Below are 22,777 nucleotides of genomic sequence, written 5' to 3'. Positions count from 1 at the left end.
AGTAGAAGGCGATAGACGAGCTAAAGGAGAAAATCACTACTGCTCTAGTCTTTACAATACTCGTCTATAGCGATCTATAGTATAGTATAATCTTCCTAGTTTACAACGCTAGTATCCTTAGCTAGGGAGATATACTTAAATAGGTTAGTCCTAATAGCAAAAGACACCTATATAGGTTTAAAAATAGCATCTAGTCAAAGGTAGAGAAGTAGTATAATACTATAAAGAGGGAGCTAAAGGGGCTACTCTTCCTTCTAAAGCGTTTTCGCTACTACCTTTTTAGTATATATTTCACTATAGAGACTAATACTCTAGTTCTAGTCTATTAGCTCAATAGTACTATAAGCAATGTTCTAGATGCTCTTATAATATACTAGATTGCCTAGATCCATTTATTCGACTTTAAGGTCAAGTATATCCTAGGCCCTAAGAACGTTGTAGCCAATACATTGTCCTATAAGCCGCCTAGGCCCTCTAACTATATAGAAAAGGAGTTGGAGAAGGATATCGACGACTAGGTCGACGCCTAAATCTTTGTCAACTATATAGGCAAAGAGACTTTATATTCAAAGGGGAGACTAGAACTTATCTGCCTTTAGAATAGTTACTCCTAGCGCTCCTAGGATATTGTCTACTTCCTATCGACGATAGAAGCTCTACCTAGCTACGGTCTATACTAGAAGCGACATTAGCTTAAAAGGGAAGCGTTAAAATACTTTGTTAAAGATCGTCACCTTTTCCTCCAAAGTATAAATTATATATAGTGCTATAGGTACGTTGTTAATACCCCTAAAGAGAGGCGTTTAATCTTCGACTAGTGCTATAGTGAGGTTGGCTATTGTAGAAGAAAGGTAATGTATCAATAAGTAATAAACTACTACTATTAGCGTAAGATATACAAAGATATTGCAAAGTAGATTTAGGCTTATACACTGTGTTAAGTGTACAATGCCTAGAGGTTTAAAGAAGTAGCAAGTTGGATAGTGCCTCTGCCTTTTCCTTTTACTAAATGGCACTTTGATATCTAATATATACTATCTAGCTATAGGGAGAAGAAGTATTTCCTTATCGAGGCTTATAACAATCTTATAGGATATATCGAAGCTAAGATCCTACTAAACAAGTCCTCTAAAGCTATTAAGTCCTTTATTATATAGTATATCCTTTGTTGCTAGGGCTACTTTATTGTTGTAGTTGTCGACGGAGGCTCTAAGTTTAAAGGCGAAGTTAAAGAGATCCTCTATAAACTATAGATTAAGAGAGTTATTATCTCGCTATACAATTTGCGTATAAATAGAGTAAATAAGGCTAGCTATATCCCAATTACTACCTTACTTATAAAGATGACTAATAGTATAAGAAAGAGGTAGAGGGAGCTCCTTCTATATATTTTATATATAGATTGTACAACTATTAGAGGCTCTTATAGAATATCTTCCTTCTTTCTTGCCTACCACTATAAGCCTATTAGTCTAGTCGAGTTTAATGTTCTTACCTAGCGAATTCTTATCTAGGACTCTATCTACACCTAGACAAAGGGAGAGGATCCTACTAGACGCTATACAAAGCTTATTGCCCTCTATACTTATATCCTCTAGGAAGCTAAGTATAACTATAAAATTACTACTAAATAAGTTGCTATAGCTTATAAAAAGCTAGTCGAACGCTATAATAAGGCCTATAAACGTAAATTTCGCCTAGAAAACGCAATAATATTTATTAACAATCTCGTCCTCGTCTACAACAATATTCGATAGCTAGATATAAGCTTAGTCTAGAAGCTAGAGTATCGTTAGTTCAGCCTGTTCTATATTTGGATAATCAAAGACTAGGACACTTACTTCCTAGAGACTTTAGACAATATATCTATTTAGACACTATATCCTCTAAACTATATAAAGAAGTTCTTTAAGCTAGATAACGTCTAGCTAGAAGTAGATAATATAAACCTATTCCTCTGCTTAGAGGGGTATACCAACGACGAGCACCGCTACGACGATCGCTATAGTGAAGTGTAGGACAATAGGAGAGCTAATCCTAACCCTAGTACTAGCTAAGGCTTAGCTACTTCGGTATGCTACAACAACGAGATATATCGACTTAATAGTCGCTTAAGCTCTCGCTACAATAGAGAGATGTATACTAGACACTTCTAAAGAGAACGCTACCGCCTCGACGGTCGCTTAAAGCTCTATAAAGATAGTAAAGGGGGGTCTAACGCTATTAAAGACAACTAGAATACTAGCGACTAGACTATAAGTTGTTACCCCTATTAACTAGCTAAGAATTCCAATAGTAGCTAACTAGTTAGGCTTCTTTATAGTAGCGAACTATATAGCGCTTTAACTAGTCGATAGTACCGCTTTAACGATCCTTATTGTATTTATAGCGATAGCCTACTAAGGGAGGAAACTATATAAACAGTTGTAAAGGACATTGCAATTATAGTAGAGGAAGAGGTCCTTAAGGAAGAAACCCCTAGTTATACTACAATGCCTTAGACTAGCTAGACTCGCTCGACTATAAAGGGGGTAAAGAAAGAGCAACCTCGTTAGAAGCTTATTATCGAAATCCTTTATAGAAAGCTACCTAGTTTTTAATACTAGCCCTCTAGACGTATAGGGATATACGTTCTAGAAGGGGGAAAGGGCGCGAAAGCTACTACCTCTAATAGTTTTACTAGTGTTTAGCTACGTTTCTTTCTTAATACCTATTGTTATATTAGCCTCTTACTCGCTAGTAATGTCTCTATTAGCTATATCTTACTTAGTCTTTGTCTATCTACTATCCTTCGTTTATTTTTAGCCTTTAAGACCTTATTCTTTTTTGCTAGTACCTAAGTTTTCTTTCTAAAGGGTGACCCTACTCTTAGGAGCCTTATAGTCATTTATACCTTTTTCTTTTCACTTCTGCCCTCTAGATAAATGGTTTCTATTATATAGGACTAAGTTTCTTAGAGCTAAAAACTAAGGCTAAGAAAAATCTATAATTAGAGTATACAATCTCTTAATCTACTATCTATAGGCTAAGCTCTTAGACTATATCTTACCCTTTGCCTATCTCTATCTATTGTCTCTGTCCCTTAGCGACGTAAGCTCTTATAGTTAGCCTAGTACTACACTATTTGCTCTCTAATAGTATCCTCTAGTAGGATAAACCACTTTTGGCCTACCTCTTCTAGGTATAGCTTTAGCCTAGGATTGTTCTTTAGATTATATAGAAGGTAGCCCTATAAGATCAAGTCCTAAGCTAGGTACTTCTAATTGTTCTTATAGATACGAGTCTAGGTATATTCCTTCTCTAACTAGATATAGTTAGTACATTTATTAGTAAAGAGAAGAGTAAAAGAAGCGTAGCTATTAAAGGGCTAAGTTATATAGATATCCCCGTCTTCGCTAAAAGGAGTTGTTAAACACTAGTACGAAAGTTCATAGCTTTGGCAAAGAACTTTGTTACTATAGGAGTGTCAATCTTCCTTTGCCTAGAGAGCGAGTACAAAAGGGAAGTATAGCACTTACTTACGACCCTATACCTAGATTAAGAGAGCCGAAGCTCGGTTTAAGCGTATAGTAAGATAATATATTTAACGCCTAAGTAGTCCGCTATTATAATACTCTATAAACACTAGACAAAGAACTAAGGTATTACAATACTATTCAATTACGTTAACTAGCCTATCGTCGATATAAACTAATCGCTATATCCTATACTAATTTTACTAATTACTTAGCAAGACCTATTAGATATATAGTAATCTAACGTTTAGTTAAGAGATCTTGATTATACTATAGATAGCCTTATATTTAACTAAGATTATAGTATATTCGTTAGTATAGCGCTTATCTTTTAGTATTAGCGAATCCTTTATTTTACTTTAGACTACCTAGACGTACTTCTAAGCTACGAAGATCGTTGTTTTTAATATTAGCGAGAGATCGATCTAGCAGTTTATAATCCTATACAATAGTAGCCTCTAGTTACTTACTTTATTAGTAATTTCCTACAATATATTGTAAATACGCTAGCTACTCGATATTATAGTTTCTAGGTTATAAATTCGTATATAAGAGCTATATATAAATTCGAAAAGGAAGTGGAAGACCTAACTACTAAGAACCTAATCTGCCTAGAGAGACGAAGGTACTAGAATAAAGTAGTAAGAAGGTTAGAGGAAGAAAATGCTTCTAGGATAGTAAGGAAGAGAGGAAAGCCTTAAGAAATCAAGGGGCGAACACTTATTTCTAGCTAATTAGTAGGCGCTATAAGCCTTATCCGTTTTCTTTTATCTAGTTTAGAAAAGAGCTAAGTAGCTTTCCTACCTTCGAAGGCTTACTTACCCCTTTTTCTTAATTCTCCTACTAGCTCTCTTACAATCAACCATTTCTTTCGCCTCGCCTACTATACCTTGGATTTTCTTATAATCGCTTTAATCGGTCTAGATCTTTTTACCTAGAGAGCAACTTTTCTATTAAGCTAAATTTTTATATACTATTATAAACATTGCTATAGGTCGTTGTAAGATTCCCAATTTTATAGAGCCTATACAACCTTAGGCTAATATAACTGTCGCCCTAGGATAGAAGTAGTTGCTTAGAGAGCTTAAGTTTTATATGCTACTAGGTTCGTAGAAGCTTATAGGAGATAGCGATTAAGCGAGGCATTATACTTCCCTTATAGAGCAAGAGCTAGACTTAAAGATACTAAGTTACCTTAGGGAGACTAGTCCTAAGCTTTTTCTATTTCTATAGACTCTAAAGAAATATCTATAAGATATAATTAACTAGCGGCCCAATTAGATTTAGAGCCCTTGGCTTAGCGTAAACCCTAAAATTGTAAGTTACCTATTCCTAAGCTAGCTAGAGGGAAGGTATATAATAGATCGGTTTTTTAAAGTCAGTTTTATAGATATAGGTGTTTCGCTCTTCGATATAGAAGGTATACTACTCGCTAAGGAATAGCTAGAAGGCTAGATAATCCTAGACGTTATATAGTTTTTCTTTTATCCTTATAAGGACTATCTCTAGTTCTACCTATAGCCCGTCTTAGATACTAGTCCTACGTTAAAGGAGTTCTATTGGTCTAGCTAGAAAGTCATTGCCAACTATTGTCGTTTCTAGGTCTTCCTTTGCTTTGTTGATAGAAGGTATTAGGCTATCGCGATCTTCGATTAAGTTGTAGACTAGCTTTACTACTTCGACTCTATACTCAAGAGTATAGAGATATATACCAATATCTTATTAGAGGTCTGGATTGCTTTCTAGTCTATCTATAAGTTTCCTTAGTCGTAGCTATATAAGGAGGTCATTTTCTACTATCTTTAGTAAAATTTAGAATAGGAGTATAGATAGTTCGCCCTCAAGTTTATATAGGCCTTTCTTTAAGAGCTCTAGCCCTACCTTCTAGATAGATAGACGTAGTTTAGGCTACTCTAGCTTTGGCTATACTAGGGAGATAGTAAGATAGTTGTATAGCAGTATATATTGCACTTATAGTTAAGAGCTTATAGGAATGCTCTTAGTACCTTTAAGGATTACCTGCTCTACGCTAAAGGAATCTCTTCGTTATAGTAGAACAAAGAGAAGACGTATAAGCTCCCTCTAGACCTATTGTCTCTAACCTAAGGACCTATATAGCCTATGCTCTTAGAGTACAATAAAGACAAAGTAATCGAAGTCCTCTAAGCTAACAACGTATTTACGCTTAATGCCTTTAAATTTAATAACCTACCTATATATCTCTATAACTACTTTAATAATATAGAACTTAGGATCCTAGCTACGTACTTAGTGGCGTTTAAGGAAGCCTAGCTCCCTAGCTAGAGTAAAGAAGGAGTAATCGCCACTATCTAAATTATCTTTATACCCTAGTCAAAGAAGGACATAGCGTACTAGGTATACTATCGTAGGGTCACGAGACTCCTATTAGACGGACAGTTTAATAGCGTACTACCCTTATAAGACCCTATAGATAACCTTAGACAATAGCTATAAAGTACGTTTCTAGTACCTAGCGCCGTTCCGCCCTTCTAACTAGAGGACTAGCCAGTTGCTTTAGGTCCACTAGCAGCATTTATAGAGGATCTTAACAATATATCGACTTAGTGAAATATCGAAGCTAAGATTATAGAGATTACTATACTATAAGCAATTATAATATAAAGGCTTGTCGATACTCCTATAGACAAGATAGACTATAAGCGCCTTCTTAGTAGTAACCTAGTTAAGAACCTTAGGGCACTAGTATAAGTAGTCTTTAAAAAGATAGTACTTAATCTTTACTTCTAGGAAGAGGAGATGCTTGTCTATATACTTATAAGAAGGCTAGACTACCTTAAGATGCCTTATACTCTAGTATAGAAATATCTTTAGGTATAAGGATCATCTATATTATCTAGCTAAACATTACCCTTAGTATAGCACTATAGTAAACGCTTTTATAAGGAGCCTACGAAGCCTAGATATCTACTTCGTCTACTACTATACGACCTATATAACTGTGCCTTTGCCTATAAGTATAAGTATCTAGTATAGTAGCAAGGCTAGGATATGTATATTAAAGAGGTAGAAGAGTACGAGAACTAGTATAATCAACTACTATAGCTAGCTAGACCTTCGTAAGCCGAGAGAGCTATATATAAAGAGCAGCTTAAGGAGTAGCGACGATGAGAGGCGTATATTAGAGAGCTTTTAAGGTGTAAGCTTGCCTATAGGAGCGTATAGTAAGCTTGAAAAGGAAGTATAAATTAGGGTAATAGACTACCTAGGTATAGAGGACCTAGTTTTTCTATTTTTCTATTTATCTTAGAGCGTTATATTCGTTACTAAAGGAGATCTAACCCTCTAGTTATATATATTTAAGTGGGCTAAGCCTATCTTCTTTATTATAAAGTAAGATATTAAGTAGTTGTCAATATACGTTCGTTGATACTACGTTGGTAGTCCCCCTTCTTTTAGAAAGGCTGTTGAGCCTCTCCTTCTATTGTTCTACCTTTGTCTAGACGATAGGTATTCGAGCTATTGAGCTCTAACCGCATTCTTGTTGTCCTTTCTTATATTTCCGCTATATCCTACTAGACGCACCTGAGCTATATGTCTTCCTCTCGGAAGACAGCCTTTCCACTACTCGATACGTACTATCTTTATCCGTCTAGAGGGACACTGTATTCCTTTAGAAGCTATCTTGTACACCTAGTTCTAGGTGTGGTGGGGCAGGTTGGTGTAGAGGTTTTGCACTACTTCAATATATATAAACAAGAGGATATATATAGGAAGAAGGAAGCTTAAGCTCCTATAGGCAAGAATTTATACCTCTCCTAGATCTAAGTGCTCTAATTAGCTAGAATCGTACTTTAGAATTTCTTATAGCTTTATACAACCTACTCCTATATAACCTACTGTTTATAAAGATTTCCTATATTCTAGTTTTCTATAGTTCAGTTGTTTAAATTATATATATTCAAACGCTCTGTTGAACAACTAGGGGGTATATTATGTCAGGGGTAAAGGGCTTAGAGCTTGGCATAGCGTACTGGCTATGGCTTCCCTACTCCTAGATGTATATATACCACGCTCTATTCAGTCTTTAGCTCTCCTTTGTACTGGAACAACGTACTTTCTTTGTATTCCGATGCTCTACTACGATCCCACCATTGCATCCACACCTCGCAGCTCGCTGTAGCGTGTCACTTCCAGATCCCAACCCATGTAGGTCAGGTATGATGTACAATGTACAACCTTTGCGAGCCGGACTCCGAGCTGGCCCGAGAATCCGAGCTAGCCTGATTGCTCGGCCCTGAAGGGTGCATTCAGCACAAGGCCACAAGGAAGAATCATGGATCTTAGTCAGCACTAGAGTCGTATGCACATACCAGTTGTGGTAGGCATCTCTGATCGCTACCACACTTTGGCGATCCAACCCGCATTTCCACCGTTGTTTTTGGCCCCCACTGGTGTGCTTAGCAGCCGAATGGCTGCTTTCTGAATGCGGGGTCGGCCCTGACCCAACCTGTTGTTGGTGATCATGTTGATCATGTTCGCTTACATTGGGTCCGAGACGGAGAGATGTACTGTGTACATTCTGCTCCCGAATTGTATCAGTGCAAACAAGAAGGGACAGGCAAGTTGGGGAGCCGGCGGAGGGGAATTTCCCGGCGATTAAGACTCTCTTGACCATATCTTCTATCGGCAACCTCCAGCAACCTGGAAGATGTTCTCAAATCCAAGACCTCCTTTTCGTTCAGTTGACACTTGCTACCTACTCGCTTACGTTGCCGTCCATCCGACCTCGCAACGATGGCGGCCAAGCCCAGCCTCAAGAGCGTCTGGACGCAATTCTTCCCGCCCAAGCCCCGCTTCACCGAAAAGAACATACCCGACGACCTGACGGGCAAGGTGTCCGTCGTGACGGGGGCCAGCTCCGGCATGGGCAAGGAACTGTCTCGTGTGCTATACGCGCGCAACGCTAAGGTGTACGTGGCGTGCCGGTCGGAGCCTAAAGCCAACCAGGCGATTGCCGAAATCAAGAAGGCCGCGCCCCAGTCCAAGGGCGAGCTGATCTTCCTGGAACTGGATCTGGCGGACCTGACCAAGGTGAAGAGCTGCGCCGAGGCCTTCCTGGCGCGCGAGAGCAAGCTGCATGTCCTGTTCAACAACGCCGGCGTCATGGTGGGACCGGCCCGGCCAATCCCCAGGACGGTGCAGGGCTACGAGCTGGCGCTGGGCGTCAACTGCGTAGGCACGTTCTTGCTAACAAAGCTGCTCACGCCAACGCTAGTAGCCACGGCCAAAGCGGAGCCGCCCAATACCGTGCGCATCGTGTGGCCATCGTCGTTCGGCCTACTGCAGTTTGCGCCGCCCGAGCGCGGGGTCGATATGGACAACCTTGATTTTCACAAGCCAGAGGACGCCATCACGCGCTACGGCATAAGCAAGTGCGGCGTCTGGCTGCTTGCCGTCGAGTGCGCGCGCCGCTACAAGGCCGATGGCATCGTCAGCGTTCCCATGAACCCGGGCAACGTCCAGACGTCGCTAGCCAGGGACCAGACGATCGGTTTGAAACTGATCGCTCACACTGTCGTACATAAGGTGATGTACGGCGTATATACGCAGCTCTACGCGGGCTTTTTCGCCCGACATTACCATCGAGAAGGCAGACTGGACCCGAGACTGGAGTAAGTGACTATGCCCTTTTGAAAACGAGAACGACTTTTTTCCATCTACTCTTCACGGTATCGAGGCTGACACCAAAATCCTTCTTGCATAGTCATTCCGTGGGGAAGATTTGCCCCGCTTCGAGCCGATCTGCCCAAAGCTACAAAGCCAGAGGACGAGGGCGGCAATGGGAACGCGGTAAAGTTCTGGGAGTGGAATGAGGAACAGGTCAAGGACTACGTGTGATGTTGCGCCGGCGTACAGTACATGAGCATACACGGTCTCAGGCCTTGCAGGTGACAAGGTTATGACCGTCCATGGGCCGCTGCCCTTCGGCATTGGACGAGGTTGACCTGGGACCGCTAGATAGCAAAAAGGGGAAGGGACCGCTTACAGGCACTTGGACCAGGGGGCAGAGCAATGTGGATGGCCAGGACAGGGAGACCATAGCCTAGTTAGCCTTAATTATTAGTCCAGACTGCGAAATCCAGCTCTCGAGATTTTATTGTCTTTTTGAACGATTCAGCCAATTCCAATGCCTGGGAGCCCTGGAGCCGGAGAGCGAGAGAGCCCGACTGTGGAATCGAGGGAGAGTTATGTGTGGGTGCGGTTACCTGGTACGGTATGGGAAGCCAGGGGGTACGGTAAAAGGCCGTCTCTTCAAAGACATTCCGTAGCGAGTATTTTTCCCCTTCTCCGTACGTTATAAGGGACGAACAGGTAAAGCACTTCATGCTACGTTAAACACTATTGCTAGATGCTAGAGCTACGGGGTGTAGCCTAACGTGTGTTGAGTGCCTCACAGCCACTCTGCCTCTCCCTAAGGATAGGTCCCTCCCCAAACAAACGCTGTCTCTTCAAAACTCTCCCGGGCCCGGGCCAAAATGGCCTCCTTCGGGGACCTTAAGCCACGGCACCGAATTCGCGTCATCTGTGTTTGACCCAACAGTGTTACCCCACCACTTCAGCGTGGTGTTGGTGTAACTGAGGCAAAAGAAGATGATGATCGTTGCCAGGGCCGTCCCCGTGTCCATCGCGGCTTGGAGCAGGTCTGCGGAGATCACTTAGCAAGGTGAAAGAGCAAATCATTGATCAGGAGCTGAACTCACAGTTGTATCGTTTCCACCAGGCAAAAGCCCGCTTCCGGATTAGATAGTTGAACAGGAACCCGAAGATGAACCAGAGGGAGTATTGAGCTGCAAGGAGTTAGCATTGGCGGGTTGGATGTCGGGAGGTCCTGGCTTACTGGTGTTGGCAGGTGGTATGTTGCCGGCGGCGTTGAAAAAGATCGGGACGTTGACATATCGGATCCAGCTGTTAGGGTACCGGCGGTACAGCATGTACACGAGCACGGTGACGACAGGCTATGCGGGACATGCATCATCAGCTGAGCTCGCGTTCGCCGGCGGTAGGATGGATAATTAGACTTACCCCTATGATGAAAAAGTAGACGGTCGCGTTGTAGACCTGCCCAAGCTGGAACATGCGCTGCGGCCCGATTGTGCCCCAGATTAGGCTCGCGTTATAGTAAACGCGCGCACCGGCGCAGGTGAACCTGTTGGTATTCGTCGGTTCGCAAAGACCCTCGATATGTCCCAGCATCCAACGCAGCACTGCGGCCGAGTTTCAGTTTGCCAAGCACGTCACGTCACGGTCACCGTTGTCTCGGCAGGGCTGGGGGCACTCACCACCGACTTGTGTCATGGTCGCCAGAATCGTCGCGTAGATCTGTCCCACAAACAAGACACGTGGGGGGATCTTCATGTACTGGCCCAGCTTCAAGTCCTGGGCAAAGTCCATCCCGTGCTTAACGGAGTTGTACCCGTAGCACTTGACAAGCATGTTGGCAATTGCGTTGCCAGGCCAGGCGTATCCGGCGATGAGCTCGGTGATGATGTTGAGGAATCTGCGTGTGTAATTCTTCGTCAGCGAGGGGAACAGCTGCGTATCTCGGCTGGATCGGGCTGAGCTCACATTCTCTGATTAGTGGTGCCTTCCAAGATGCCTTCCGGGATGATCATTACGACGCCGATGCCAAAGCAGACGACGATGAAGCCCCACACTGGCAGGCCCGTGTCCCAGTATCTCACGGTTAGGATGCCGAGCCCGAGAACGACGACGGTAAGCGCCAGGTACCACCAGTCTGGGACCTCCTTGTAACTGCGCATCAGCCGCTTGTGGATGTCTTCCCCGCCGTGGCGTGCGTCTTTGAACTTCGCCCAGATCTCGGCGCCGTTGTAAAGGTATGTGTGGACGATGATGGCGGTAACCGCAGCGAACGAGAGCGCATACGTGAGTGAGTACGATGTGGATATGTACATAGGTGAGTATGCTTGGTACTTCGCCAAATCGAAGCGCAGGTTGGAGTCGACCACGCGGGATATGTTGTACACCTTCCCGGTGTTGTCAAATGTGTTGGACGACAGGAGAGGAAGACTGCGCGAGGCATGTCGTTAGCAGTGCGCGCTCGGGGCGGAGTCCAGGCTGGAGAACTTACTAGGCACTCTGCCACGCATTAGTGTAGTACAAGATGGGCGCCAGGATGAAGTAGAAGAGCACGACCACAGCGAAGGCGTTGCAGGTAATATAGAACGGTGTCATCAGCGGGAATCCAGCGTAGTTGATCTGAGTCCAGTCGATGCTGATGGGCAGCAGGCCAAGTCCCGAGTTCATCTGCCCGGAAAGTGTTCAGACTTCCAGTCTCATGTGTAGCGTCGAGTTTTCGAGGACTCATTGGCGCACTCACCCCAAAGAGAGCATTGACTTTCTGGTTGTGCGGTACGATCCAGGTAATAAAAGCGAAGGTGCCGAGACTCGTCCAGATATAATCCGGGAACCAGAAGAGGACGAAGGCAAAGATGGTAAAGTAAGCAAAGAAGCGGTATCGCGTAAGCGTCCACCCGTTTGCGGGAGAGTGGTCTTGTGGCTCGTGGAGGGTGCGGAACAAGACCGTGGAAGACAACGACGACGGCCAGATAAGCGCGGCAGGATACACCAGCCACCGTCGGCACAGCCCAGCAAGGCCAAACCCGATCATCTGTGTCGTCAGCAAGTAGAGAAAGGAGAACCCTGCGCCAAAGTCGCGGTTCCAGAAGACAGGGCTGGTGATGGCGACGAGGGAGCCAGCAGCATAAGCACCCCCGGGGGTGGTTGCGCTGATGCTAACACACTAATTAGGTGCAATTTGGTCAGACCACAGAGTGAAGGTGCGGCAAGTAGCAGCCAGGGGAAGTGGGATTCAGCTCACGATCACGATCAAGGCATGCTCCTTCACAGTGAAGGGGCCCGGGTTGATGTCGAAGCTGAAGCGGCCAAGAGGAACACGCCACCGAGGGAGGCGCTCCCATGCTTTGCCGATGGGGTAGACAAGAAGCTGTGCAACCACATAGCCAATGGAGAGCGACGGCTAGGTTCGGTATTGCCCGGGTTAGCCTTGAGTCTTCAATCTTGGCTCAGACGGAGAACTAACATAACGCAGACTGAAGAATTGGTTGACGCCCGAGAACAGTACCACAAACACGGTGGTGAGTATCCACGCTCGTGCTGTGTTACACTTCATAGTGGGATCATCTGTGTTCGGGACACAGGCCGCCACCTCCGGGACTGGCCTTGTTAGCCACATTCTGTCAGCCCGGCCGTCTAAGGAGGGACTTACAAGGAGATTGGTCGCCATCCACGTTCCATTTGAAGGCCTCATTCGGTGTCAGCTCGGTCTCGTCTGGCCGACGAAGGGGTGTCTTGTCGTGCTCTGCCCCGGCGTCACCCTCGTTGGACGAAGCAACCGCCTCGATGTCGGTTCCGGCCGGCGACACCGCCGCGTTCTTTTCAAGCTCGCAGTCCGCCGCGGCAGCGGTGTGCTGGAACCCGAGAGCTTTGGGCTCGGCAGGGTGTATCGTGTCCATGGGTGCCGAATAGGACGTGCTCGATCGTATGGCAGCTAGACTGTACCAAGAAAACCAAGAGATCGCCAAGCACGAATAAGCGCCAGAAATAGGGAATGATGGCGTCTGCGGATCTCCGAGGTTTGCGTCCAAAATTGTGATGGCGTGCAGGTTCCCCTGCTATGGCGTTCACGTTATCCGGCCAATGGGGGAATCCGTTGTGTCTTAGAATCGGTCCGCTTCGTGCGACCTGCCCTCCCTTCTTATCTCGACTTCGCTGTTGGCTCAACTACCTTCCTAACTCGCTCGAAGGATTGTCTTCTTAGGTAACCGGGCAGGGAAGAATACTACGGCGACATGTACAGAAAGGAATGGCGTAGGGCAAGTGCTCACGGCTGTCATTGACAGAGGAGCTGTGCATTTCCTATTCTGGACATCTGGCTCGTCCACGTACCCTCATTCAAGCGACTATTTGTTCCACTTAAATGCAGGGTTTCCGCCGCCGTTGAGAGCCCTACGTTCACCCAGTGACCTTCGCAACAGGCATCATGGTCGGCGACGGCTTGAAGCCGGGCTGTCAAGCGGTGGAGAACTTACCGGGAAACATCTGCGAGAAGCCGGACAGCTTGGGGTTGATGGTGACGACCTGGTCGCCTTCCCTTCTGAGTACCCAGTAAAAAAGCCTTGTTGAGGTTGCCCTTGTCGCCAGGGTTGCCACATCTTGAGCTAATGGCACCACTGTACACTCCGGTAGCGTCTCGCGTTTGAAGGCCTATGTCAGCGGACAAGAGATGGCGTGCTCGGTCTGAACTCTGCGGAAATGTTTACTCCATATCTCGACGTAGATGCCCTCGGTCGGCGGGCAGATCTTCACGTCGGTGGTCTGGATGTCCATGTAGAGCGGAACGCCTACTCGGACATCGACCAGGTGGCTACGGATGGACTCGCCCTCGACGTCTGGGCAGGTAAAGCTTGGATCAGTCTCATCATTCATCGGGTTGCAGAAGCTCCCACTATACATACAGGAGGACGGTTTGCCCCTACAGACAGGACCATCGGCATCGGTTATCTCAGGATTGAGGACATACAAGACCCTTGACTGTGCCACGCCCCAGTAAGTGGTGAAGCGAAGCTCGATAGGGCCGAGGCCGATGCGATCGCCACCCGCGGCCTACTGTAGCCGACGACCGTCAAAAAAAAAAAAAAAAAAAAAAAAAAAAAAAAAAAAAAAAAAAAAAAAAAAAAAAAAAAAAGGGTAACCCTAACCGTTAACCCGAGCCCTAGCTACTTAACCTAGGTGGTTGAGCTGGCTTGCGGTAGTCGACTAGCTTGCAGTGGTTGAACCTGCTTGCTGCAGTAGTTGAACCTACTTACGGTGGTCGAACTGGCTTACGGTGGTCAAACTGGTTTGCGGTGGCTCAGCCACAACGCCACAAATATTATGACGTCATCGCTACCCTCGACAATACCTACTACACTACATCTCCAAGAGAAGTCAAGGCGGAATTGATATTCCAATATATATAAAAAGTCGTCAACAACTTTAGAAGGTAGATACTACCTCCTTTATATAGATATAGGATTGACACTGTGTTGGAGACGGCCGAAAAAGGGAAAGCTTGGTCCTAATATAGTCTAGCGAACTATGGTATCCAATCGCTCCCCGAAAAACTCTGGAGGATTTGCCTGGTAAATGAAGCAAAGCTTCTGACTTTGCTTACATTGTGTACACAGTACTTAGCGCAAGACTCGTCATTGAAGCTTCGCTTCAATGATGGCTTACCGCCAAAGACGATGCCCGTATCAGTCGAGATACGGTAGAGCTCTGTTGACAGGTGGTTCTCGTTTACAGTTGTCTGCCTTTTAACTGGATCAAGTTCGTGAGAACCGACATTTCGGTAGTAAAGCTACGACAGGTCAGTCTCCGGGTATCATGCGTCCATGCCTACCATGAATCACGTCGCGGCGGTCGGGTTTCGAGGTTCCAATACATTAGAAACGCGGTCTGAACGCAGGTGGACGACGCCGTATTATCCCTTCCTCCTCGGTCTGGTCTTCCTGCCTCGGCTTACCAGATCACGGAATTACCTCTGGGCCGGTAGTCAGGCTGTGTTAAGAGCAACCCTGTCTTGGGCACAGTGACAGGTATGCGCCACCTCGAGAGCGGCCCGGTAGCGAACAAGAAAATGCGGGGGAAGCCGGGTTATTGCTGTTCATTTAGGGTCCGAGGTGTCGGCGTGTGCGTAGGTGAGAGCAAGCTCTGTCCGCTAGCGTCACTCAGATTCTCGAATTCCCATCAGATGAGCTTGCAAAACGTCTCCCAAGGGATACAGTATGCTTTAGTGACTGGATAGATCCCGCCCGTCTCATCAATGTGCTGGCGTCCCTTCAACTCTACAATCAGTTGAGCCCGTTGCGTTTCTAATAGCAAGCTGGATAAACCACTCGGTGCGTTGACTATCAGTACCGTATGTTGCTAAGAGGGAGGTATTCGGAAACAGAGCTTGAAGTCACTTACAAGCATCGCAATCTGCTTTACAATACTGGCCAGATAGATGACACCACCGTCTCCGCCATATAGCGTACCTACGATCGCCTTGCTTACTGTCTTGAGGTGGAGGATGGGCGCCAGAAACTGCGGCTGCGATAGGTTCCCGCGGACCATCGGCGTGCAGATGAACTTGAAGACACTGTTCGTCAGCCTGGCGTGAAGAACGTTGTACAGTGCCAGTAGCGCAGCTTTTATGCCTAGGCCCTTGGATAGCGCCTAGACCCCTAGCTTGGCTAGCTATGTAGTCGGCAATGTTGGGCAGCGGCATGAGCTCGCTGGTCGAGCACAGGCCGACCATGTGGCAGTGGTCATTACGCACCATTTCTGGCAGGAACTCCTTGACCAGCAGGAACGGCGCGATCGGGTTCGTCTTAAGCCTCGCCATAACGTCGGCGTATAAACCCTCCACCACCGAGAAGCCGCGCACCGGGCCGGCGTTGTTGACCAGTACAGTACGGTCGGATGCCCCACCTCGACCCACACGCGCGCGAGAGCGCGGACAGGGCGCGGATCGCGTCGAGCTGGCTAGGGCCGGTCGGGTAGTAGCGCGGGTTGGCGCCAAGCGCGCTGGCGGGCAGGGTCCAGGCGAGCAACGCGACGCAGATAATGACGACGATGGCACACCGGTTGCGCGCGAGCAGGCCATGGACGATGTGCGCGCCGATGCCGCTGCTGGCGCCCGTGACGACGACGATCTCACTGTCCCAGTGCGAGATACGCGTTCAGAAGCGTCTTGCGAAGGGTACGTGCGAGCGCATCGATGAGGAACCGTCGTACTTCCGGCGCGTGGCCATGGCCACTAAGACGCGAGTTGACACACTGAATGGTGCAACACCTGTCAGTGGCACAAGATATTCCGCCTTGGCGCAAACGCTTTGACGGCGAAGACTATTGTCGTATATGTGAGGAGGAACGATGAAGATATATCGGGGAGCCATGCCACAGTGGGCACCGAGGTTAATGCTCATGGACTAGCCAGATGAAGGGATCAGGTCAATAGTGAGTCGAACTTGTCTCAGTATCCAGAACAAGGCGTCGAATCAGCGAGGGCGCCGAATATGAGATGAAAGGCTATAATCGATAGCGCGACTCTCTTGGGAAAGGGCGCTAGCGTGAATCCGAATATTGTGAAGAGCGGAGCGGGCCGGTGGGCTGACCTCTGAGGCACCTACTTAAGAAATCATGCAGTCCCCAACGTGCGAAGCCGGGCCCGCTGCGCTGTTGAGCCAACTCACGCTCGTGAAGAAGGAGTGCCGCCCCAACGAAGGATTTGGTTATCTTGTGTCTCCCTCGACGGAGCATTACCGTCCACTACTCTTCTCTATCCACCGGCCCAATCACAGCTGAAAACCCCAGCGCCACGCCGAATTGGGCCTGGGGACAAGACTGCGCCATGCGTCTGCCACTGCCAAGTCAATTGGGCTCATTTCCCGGAAGCTGGGCCTGCTCTTCAACTCTCGACTTACAAGATCGAATCCGATCGAGTCTCACCCAACTGTCCTATCTCCTTTCCAGTTCTCCAGTTCCGCCCTCACAGCCCACCTGCCGAAGGCGGCAAGCGGGGCGAGGAAGCCAATCTGGCAAATCAGTATGAGGGTAACGCCGGAATGTGGTGAGCTATGCGGCATTTAAGTATCCTGAGGGTTGAGAAGGCGGCTAGAGAGCCGTACGTCGTTGTAGGTGAGCAAGATATTTCACGTAGCTTGGATTCAAAAGAAGATGCCAGCAATTTGTTCAGGGGCCATCCGTTCGTATAATAAGGGGTGTTACGGCCGTAACTCTTCTTGCCGACCCCATCTTGTGCCTGCGGCACGTGTCACAGCTCCTGACAGTTCGCTCCTGGGTAGTTCCCATGCATGAGCTCGGTTTTCACGGCGGTCAACCCCGCAATTCTGTGTTTTGAATGGGCTTGGTGTCCGCACTGTCCGGAATCAACCCGAGGCACAGGGGCTGGATGTTGCGGGGGAAACCAAGGCTCGGATACCATGCCGCACAGGGTAATGATCCTGACGGGAGCAACCCCACATCGGATCAACCCCAGCTCTTTCACGGGACCAGGGGGAAACGCTGGGGTACAGGACGTGTTATTTATCGTCCTGACTAGCCCCCTTCTAATAAGTGCATGTACGTCTGCAGCCGCTGGACGCCGCTGACTCCCGTCTTCTCAATGTCTTGACATGGTCCCATCTCTGGACGGTGAACCAAGGACAAGATGTCGACGACAACCGAAGTCGCGCCGCTCACGGCGCCAGTGCCCGTCGACCTCCCCGACGCAGTGGAATTCTTGAGTGAGAGTCAGTGGAAGGTACTCATGGCTGTCATGGACGCCGTGATACCCGCTATCCGTATGGAAGACGCGTCCCAGCCCAGCAAGCCCAACCACGACCCATCAGTTTTCTATCTTCCCAGCGGCCAGTATTCCGAGGCGGCGATCAAGCTGAGGAACGCCGTCTCCCCTCTCGACCACCCATCCGATACGCTCGAGGCGTACCTTGCCGAGCGACCATCGGACAACCCCCTGTTCACCCAGGTTCTCAAATGCGTGCTCAGCAACCTCCCACCCAGCAAACAGCGCGATATGCGAGTCCTGCTGTCCATCCTCAAGTAGTATCACCCTTGCGCCGCCTCCTCTTTCTCACTCCCGCTGACCTCCTGGCAGCACCCGTCCAGGCAGTCTCCTGCTCACCTCACACGCGAAACCACTGCCCGCCCTCCCCATAACCGACCGGCTCAAGATCCTCCGCAGCTGGAGCACCTCCCCCCTCTGGGCGCTCAGATCCCTCTTCAAAAGCCTGAGCACGGTCGGCAAGCTGGTCTACATCCGCAGCAGCGCCGCCTTCCCCGTCCTCACCGGCTTCCCGGCGGTGCCTACCGCCTGGGCCGCCACCTCCACCTCCCACCCTTTCACCTTCCTCCAATTCCACCCCTCCTCCAACTCCCGCAAAACACCCGTAGAAGTCACCACCGACGTCGCCATCGTCGGCTCCGGCTGCGGCGCCGGCGTGGTTGCGCACCGACTGGCGCGCGAGTTCGGGCCTGCGCTGTCCGTGCTCGTGCTCGAGAAGGGCCGGCACGTGGACGCGCGGCACTTCCCGCTGTCGCAGGCGGCCGGGCTGGCGACGCTGTTCGAGGCCGGCGGCGTGATCGAGACGGACGACGGGTCCATGACCGTCACCGCGGGCGCCTGCTTCGGCGGCGGCGGCACCATCAACTGGAGCGCCAGCCTGCAGACGCAGGACTTCGTGCGCGCCGAGTGGGCGCGCGAGCGCGGCCTGCCCTTCTTCGAGAGCGACGAGTTCCAGGCCTGTCTGGATCGCGTCTGCCACGTCATGGGCGTCGCCGAAGTGCCCCCCAATCATGCCAACCGGGTGCTGCTGGAGGGCGCGCGGAAGCTGGGGTACCAGGCGAAGGCTGTGCCGCAGAACTGTGGCGGCAAGGAGCACGATGATGGGTATTGTGCGCTGGGATGCTGGAGGGGCGAGAAGATGGGGCCGGTGAATGGCTGGTTCCCGGAGGCCGCGAGACAGGGGGTCAAGTTTGCGGAGGGGATGAAAGTGGAGAAGGTGCTGTTTGAGCAGAAGAAGGGTGCAAAAGTGGCGACGGGCGTCAAGGGCGTGTGGACGTCCAGAGAGGGCGAGAAGGTGGAAGTCATTGTCAGGGCAAAGAAGGTCGTCATCAGCTGCGGCACCCTTTGGAGCCCTGTCGTTCTGCTGAACAGCGGGTTGAAGGTGAGAGCACTTGAGCCACCTCATTCCCTGTGTCACACTAACCGCCGGCAGAATCCCCATATTGGCAAGAATCTGCACCTCCACCCGACAAACTTCGTGTCTGGGATCTTTGATGAGGATGTTCGGCCATGGGAAGGTGCGTAGCATATTGCCTGCGTCTTGCTCTCCACTGCTGACTCTCTCACTCCCCTCATCCAGGCGGCTCCCTCACGTCGGTAGTGACCTCATTCGAGAATCTCGATTCCAAGGGCCACGGAGTCAAACTCGAGGCCATGACGATGATGGTGCGTCCACCCGCCTCCCCTTCCCGCCCCACCCTATGATCTATCTAACCTTCGCCACAGCCCTCCTTCTGCCTCCCCTTCCTTCCCTGGACCACCGGTATCGAATACAAGCTCCGCGCCGCGCACTACCGGCACCTGAACACCTTCATCGCGATCTGCCGCGACCGCGACTCGGGGTCCGTCCACCGCGACCCCTCCACCGGCGCGCCGCGCGTCGCTTACACCCCCTCCGACTTCGACCGCGCGCACAACCTGCGCGGCGTGCTCGAGCTGTGCCGCATCCTGCACGCGCACGGCGCGCGCGAGATCCACCCGTCCATCGCCGGGTGCCCGCCCTTCATCCGCTCGGCGGCCAGGAGGAGGAGCGGGGAAGGGAGTACCCCGGAGAATGCGGACGGAGAGCAGGGGGAGGAGGCCAAGGAGTTCGAGAGATGGCTGGCCGGGGTAAGGGCGCTGGGCAACAAGCCGCCCGTCACGCCGTTTGCGTCGGCGCACCAGATGGGCTCGTGCCGGATGAGCGCGCGCGCCAAGGATGGCGTGGTGGATTCCAGGGGCAGGGTGTGGGGGACCAAGGGGCTGTATGTGGCGGATGCGAGCGTGTTCCCGAGCGCCAGCGGGGTGAATCCGATGGTGACGACTATGGCCATTGCGGACTGGATCGCCATGGGGCTGTGTGAGGATCTACGGGGGGAGGGGGTTGCGGCGAGGCTGTGACGATTCCAAGGTTGCACGACGGCCTCGAGGTGTCTGTGAGTGGTGCTGCATATGGTGTGTGACACGCTACAGCGAGCTGCGAGGTGTGGATGCAACGGTGGGATCGTAGTAGAGCATCGGAATGCAAAGAGAGTGCGTTGTTCCAGTACAAAAGAGAGCTAAAGACTGAACAGAGCGTGGTATATATATACCTAGGAGTGGGGAAACCATGGCCAGTACGCTATACCAAGCTCTAAGCCCCCTACCCCTGATATAACATACCCCCTAGTTGTTTAATAGAGCGCCTAAATATATATCAGTTGAACAACTGAACTATAAAAAAAAAAACTAGAATATAGGAAAACCTTGTAAATAGTAGGTTGTATAGAAGTAGGTTGTACAAGGCTATAAGAAACTCTAAAGTGCGATTCTAGCTAATTAGAGCGCTTAGATCTAGGGGCAAGTATAAATTCCTACCTATAGGAGCTTAAGCTTCCTTTTTCCTATATATATCCTCTTGTTTATATATATAGTAGCTACTACTACTATTACTATTCCTAGCTCCCTAGAGCGTATAAGACTACTATACCTCTATACTTTAATATCTTCTTAGACAAATCGCCTATATCTTCGCCTACTCCTTTAAAGGAGGGTAACAACGCTAAAGAGCTTATAGTAGAGCCTACCACCTTGTATACCGCTTCTAAAGAGCCTACTACACCTTCTTCTAACCAACGTCGTAGTCCCCTAGTTAAATAAGTTATATACTCTTCCTTCTAGCTCACTGCTATATCGCTCTAATATATCCCCTAGTTATACGCTATAAATGACTATAGAGTATAAGATTCTATACCTAGGTTAGATATACGCTACTTTTATAGGCTTTTATAATAGAATCTACTATAACTATAATAGCTATAGCGTATATTGCTAATACTATAAATGCTTCAACTATAGCTATAAGCCGATCCTACCTACTACTATAGAGAAGGTATAAGCTTTGACTATAGCTATCAACAACCTTGACTAGAAGGTAAGTCTCTACTATCCGCTACTCTATACCCCCTATCTAACACTAGATAGGCTATAAAGAAGATTTGCCCTATACTTTGTATACTTTTAAACGATCTTTAAAAGGTTAAGGAGAAGGGAGAGTAAAAGGATATAGAGATAGTAGAGCTAATAGAGTAGTAGCCTTAGTAGTAGGTATAGGAGTAGATATAGGAGGTCCCTATAGTCGCCTAGGGTAGAGCCCTAGATAACTCCCTTAGTTTTATACCTATAGCGTTAATAGAGAGTAAGGTGTAGAAGGTGCTCTTTAAGTCGGTAGAGAGTAATAAATTAGTTAATAACTAGGAGCTAGAGCAGGTCATTGTATAGACAATAGAGCTAATAGAGTAGTTAGAGATATAGGCAAGGATCCTTTAGCTTTAGGGAAAGGTAGCGATAATGGAGCTTATTAATTACTAGAATATATAGGGCAAGAGTATAGAACAGTAGTAGTAGATAGTCTTTATAAAGAAGATAGTTAACTTCCTTGCTTTTTTCTTACCTAATATATATTTTAAAGGTTTAATAGAGTATAGAAATGCTTAAACTTCTACTTTAAGAGCTATTTCGCTAAACCGTCTATAGATATTTATATAGTAGAGAAGTAGAGTATATCGAACTACTTGTTTTAATACTCTTAGCGAAGCTATATATTATAGATATCTATATAGTATAGACGAGTATTGATCTTTATATACTCTTCTACTATAAGGCGAATTGTTTACTAATTGTTATAGAAGATCTTCTAGAGCTCTCTAATCTTGAACGTAAGGTCCTTGAACAAGCGCTTCAAAGTAATTATCTTAGCTATAGTAAACGACAAAGCTTTTAACTCCGCTTTAGTAGAAGATATAGTAACGATATTTTGCTATATAGCCTTCTAGGAGATTAACCCTCTAAAAAGCATTATAATATAGCTCTATAAAGAGCGTTGTATATCTAGATTATCGCTATATAATACGTTAGATATAATCTAGAGCATTTAGTAAACGCTCTAACCCCTATACTATATGCTAAGGAAGCGTATAGTATATAGATACTAAATAACTCGTTTTACCGCTTTAATATACTCTAGTCCTAACCTTTCTCTTCTTTCTACTTACTTGCATCCTAGCTGCAATGCTAGCAAACTCTTCAAAACCACCACCGTTCGAAAGCTCTTGCCGAGCCCTATCCAGCCGTGCCAACCACCACTGCGCACAGTCCATTGCGCAAGTGTGGGAGGTAGTGGGAAACAGGGCAATCTAGCAACGGCCGACTAGCGGTCAGACTTTTCGCCCTCACGTAACCTACCTGCCCCACTAGGCCGACACCTAACGGCTAGCAACGCCGTTTATAGCCGCTAAGCGATAGGCGCCAACAACCCCACCCCTATAACGCCTAAAGAAGGAAGGCTAGCCTAGGCTAGCCCCCCCCCAACCATATAGGCCTAGCCAAAGGC

The 22,777-nt window shown here is 47.9% G+C and overlaps 4 protein-coding genes across 4 annotated transcripts; 2 read left to right on the top strand and 2 right to left on the bottom strand.

The window, feature by feature from the left end:
• Positions 1-8,291: 8,291 nt before the first annotated feature.
• On the top strand, positions 8,292-9,395 carry THITE_2145439 (uncharacterized protein; the record flags this gene model as incomplete). Its single annotated transcript, XM_003654528.1, has 2 exons — positions 8,292-9,169; positions 9,278-9,395. 2 exons carry the CDS (start codon positions 8,292-8,294, stop codon positions 9,393-9,395), a joined length of 996 nt encoding a protein of 331 aa, XP_003654576.1.
• Positions 9,396-9,714: 319 nt separating this feature from the next.
• Positions 9,715-13,117, bottom strand: THITE_2117683 (uncharacterized protein). Its single transcript, XM_003654527.1, has 11 exons — positions 12,805-13,117; positions 12,619-12,752; positions 12,397-12,555; positions 11,896-12,318; positions 11,647-11,822; positions 11,124-11,585; positions 10,838-11,055; positions 10,581-10,762; positions 10,396-10,513; positions 10,259-10,345; positions 9,715-10,200 (listed from the first exon to the last, which is right to left on the bottom strand). Exons 1-11 carry the CDS (start codon positions 13,049-13,051, stop codon positions 10,007-10,009), a joined length of 2,400 nt encoding a protein of 799 aa, XP_003654575.1. The 5' UTR covers positions 13,052-13,117; the 3' UTR covers positions 9,715-10,006.
• Positions 13,118-13,607: 490 nt separating this feature from the next.
• Positions 13,608-16,375, bottom strand: THITE_2089733 (uncharacterized protein; the record flags this gene model as incomplete). Its single annotated transcript, XM_003654526.1, has 7 exons — positions 13,608-13,768; positions 13,859-13,987; positions 14,054-14,201; positions 15,636-15,710; positions 15,901-15,958; positions 16,053-16,280; positions 16,359-16,375. The coding sequence occupies 7 exons, from the start codon at positions 16,373-16,375 to the stop codon at positions 13,608-13,610; spliced, it is 816 nt and encodes a 271-aa protein (XP_003654574.1).
• Positions 16,376-17,636: 1,261 nt separating this feature from the next.
• THITE_2117674 (uncharacterized protein) lies at positions 17,637-20,401 on the top strand. Its single transcript, XM_003654525.1, has 5 exons — positions 17,637-18,185; positions 18,241-19,309; positions 19,361-19,445; positions 19,508-19,593; positions 19,654-20,401. Exons 1-5 carry the CDS (start codon positions 17,794-17,796, stop codon positions 20,305-20,307), a joined length of 2,286 nt encoding a protein of 761 aa, XP_003654573.1. The 5' UTR covers positions 17,637-17,793; the 3' UTR covers positions 20,308-20,401.
• The last annotated feature ends 2,376 nt before the right edge of the window (positions 20,402-22,777 follow it).

This window comes from Thermothielavioides terrestris, chromosome 3, assembly GCF_000226115.1.
Source record: "Thermothielavioides terrestris NRRL 8126 chromosome 3, complete sequence".
NCBI lineage: Eukaryota > Fungi > Ascomycota > Sordariomycetes > Sordariales > Chaetomiaceae > Thermothielavioides > Thermothielavioides terrestris.
This window is presented reverse-complemented; position numbering and strand designations above follow the sequence as displayed.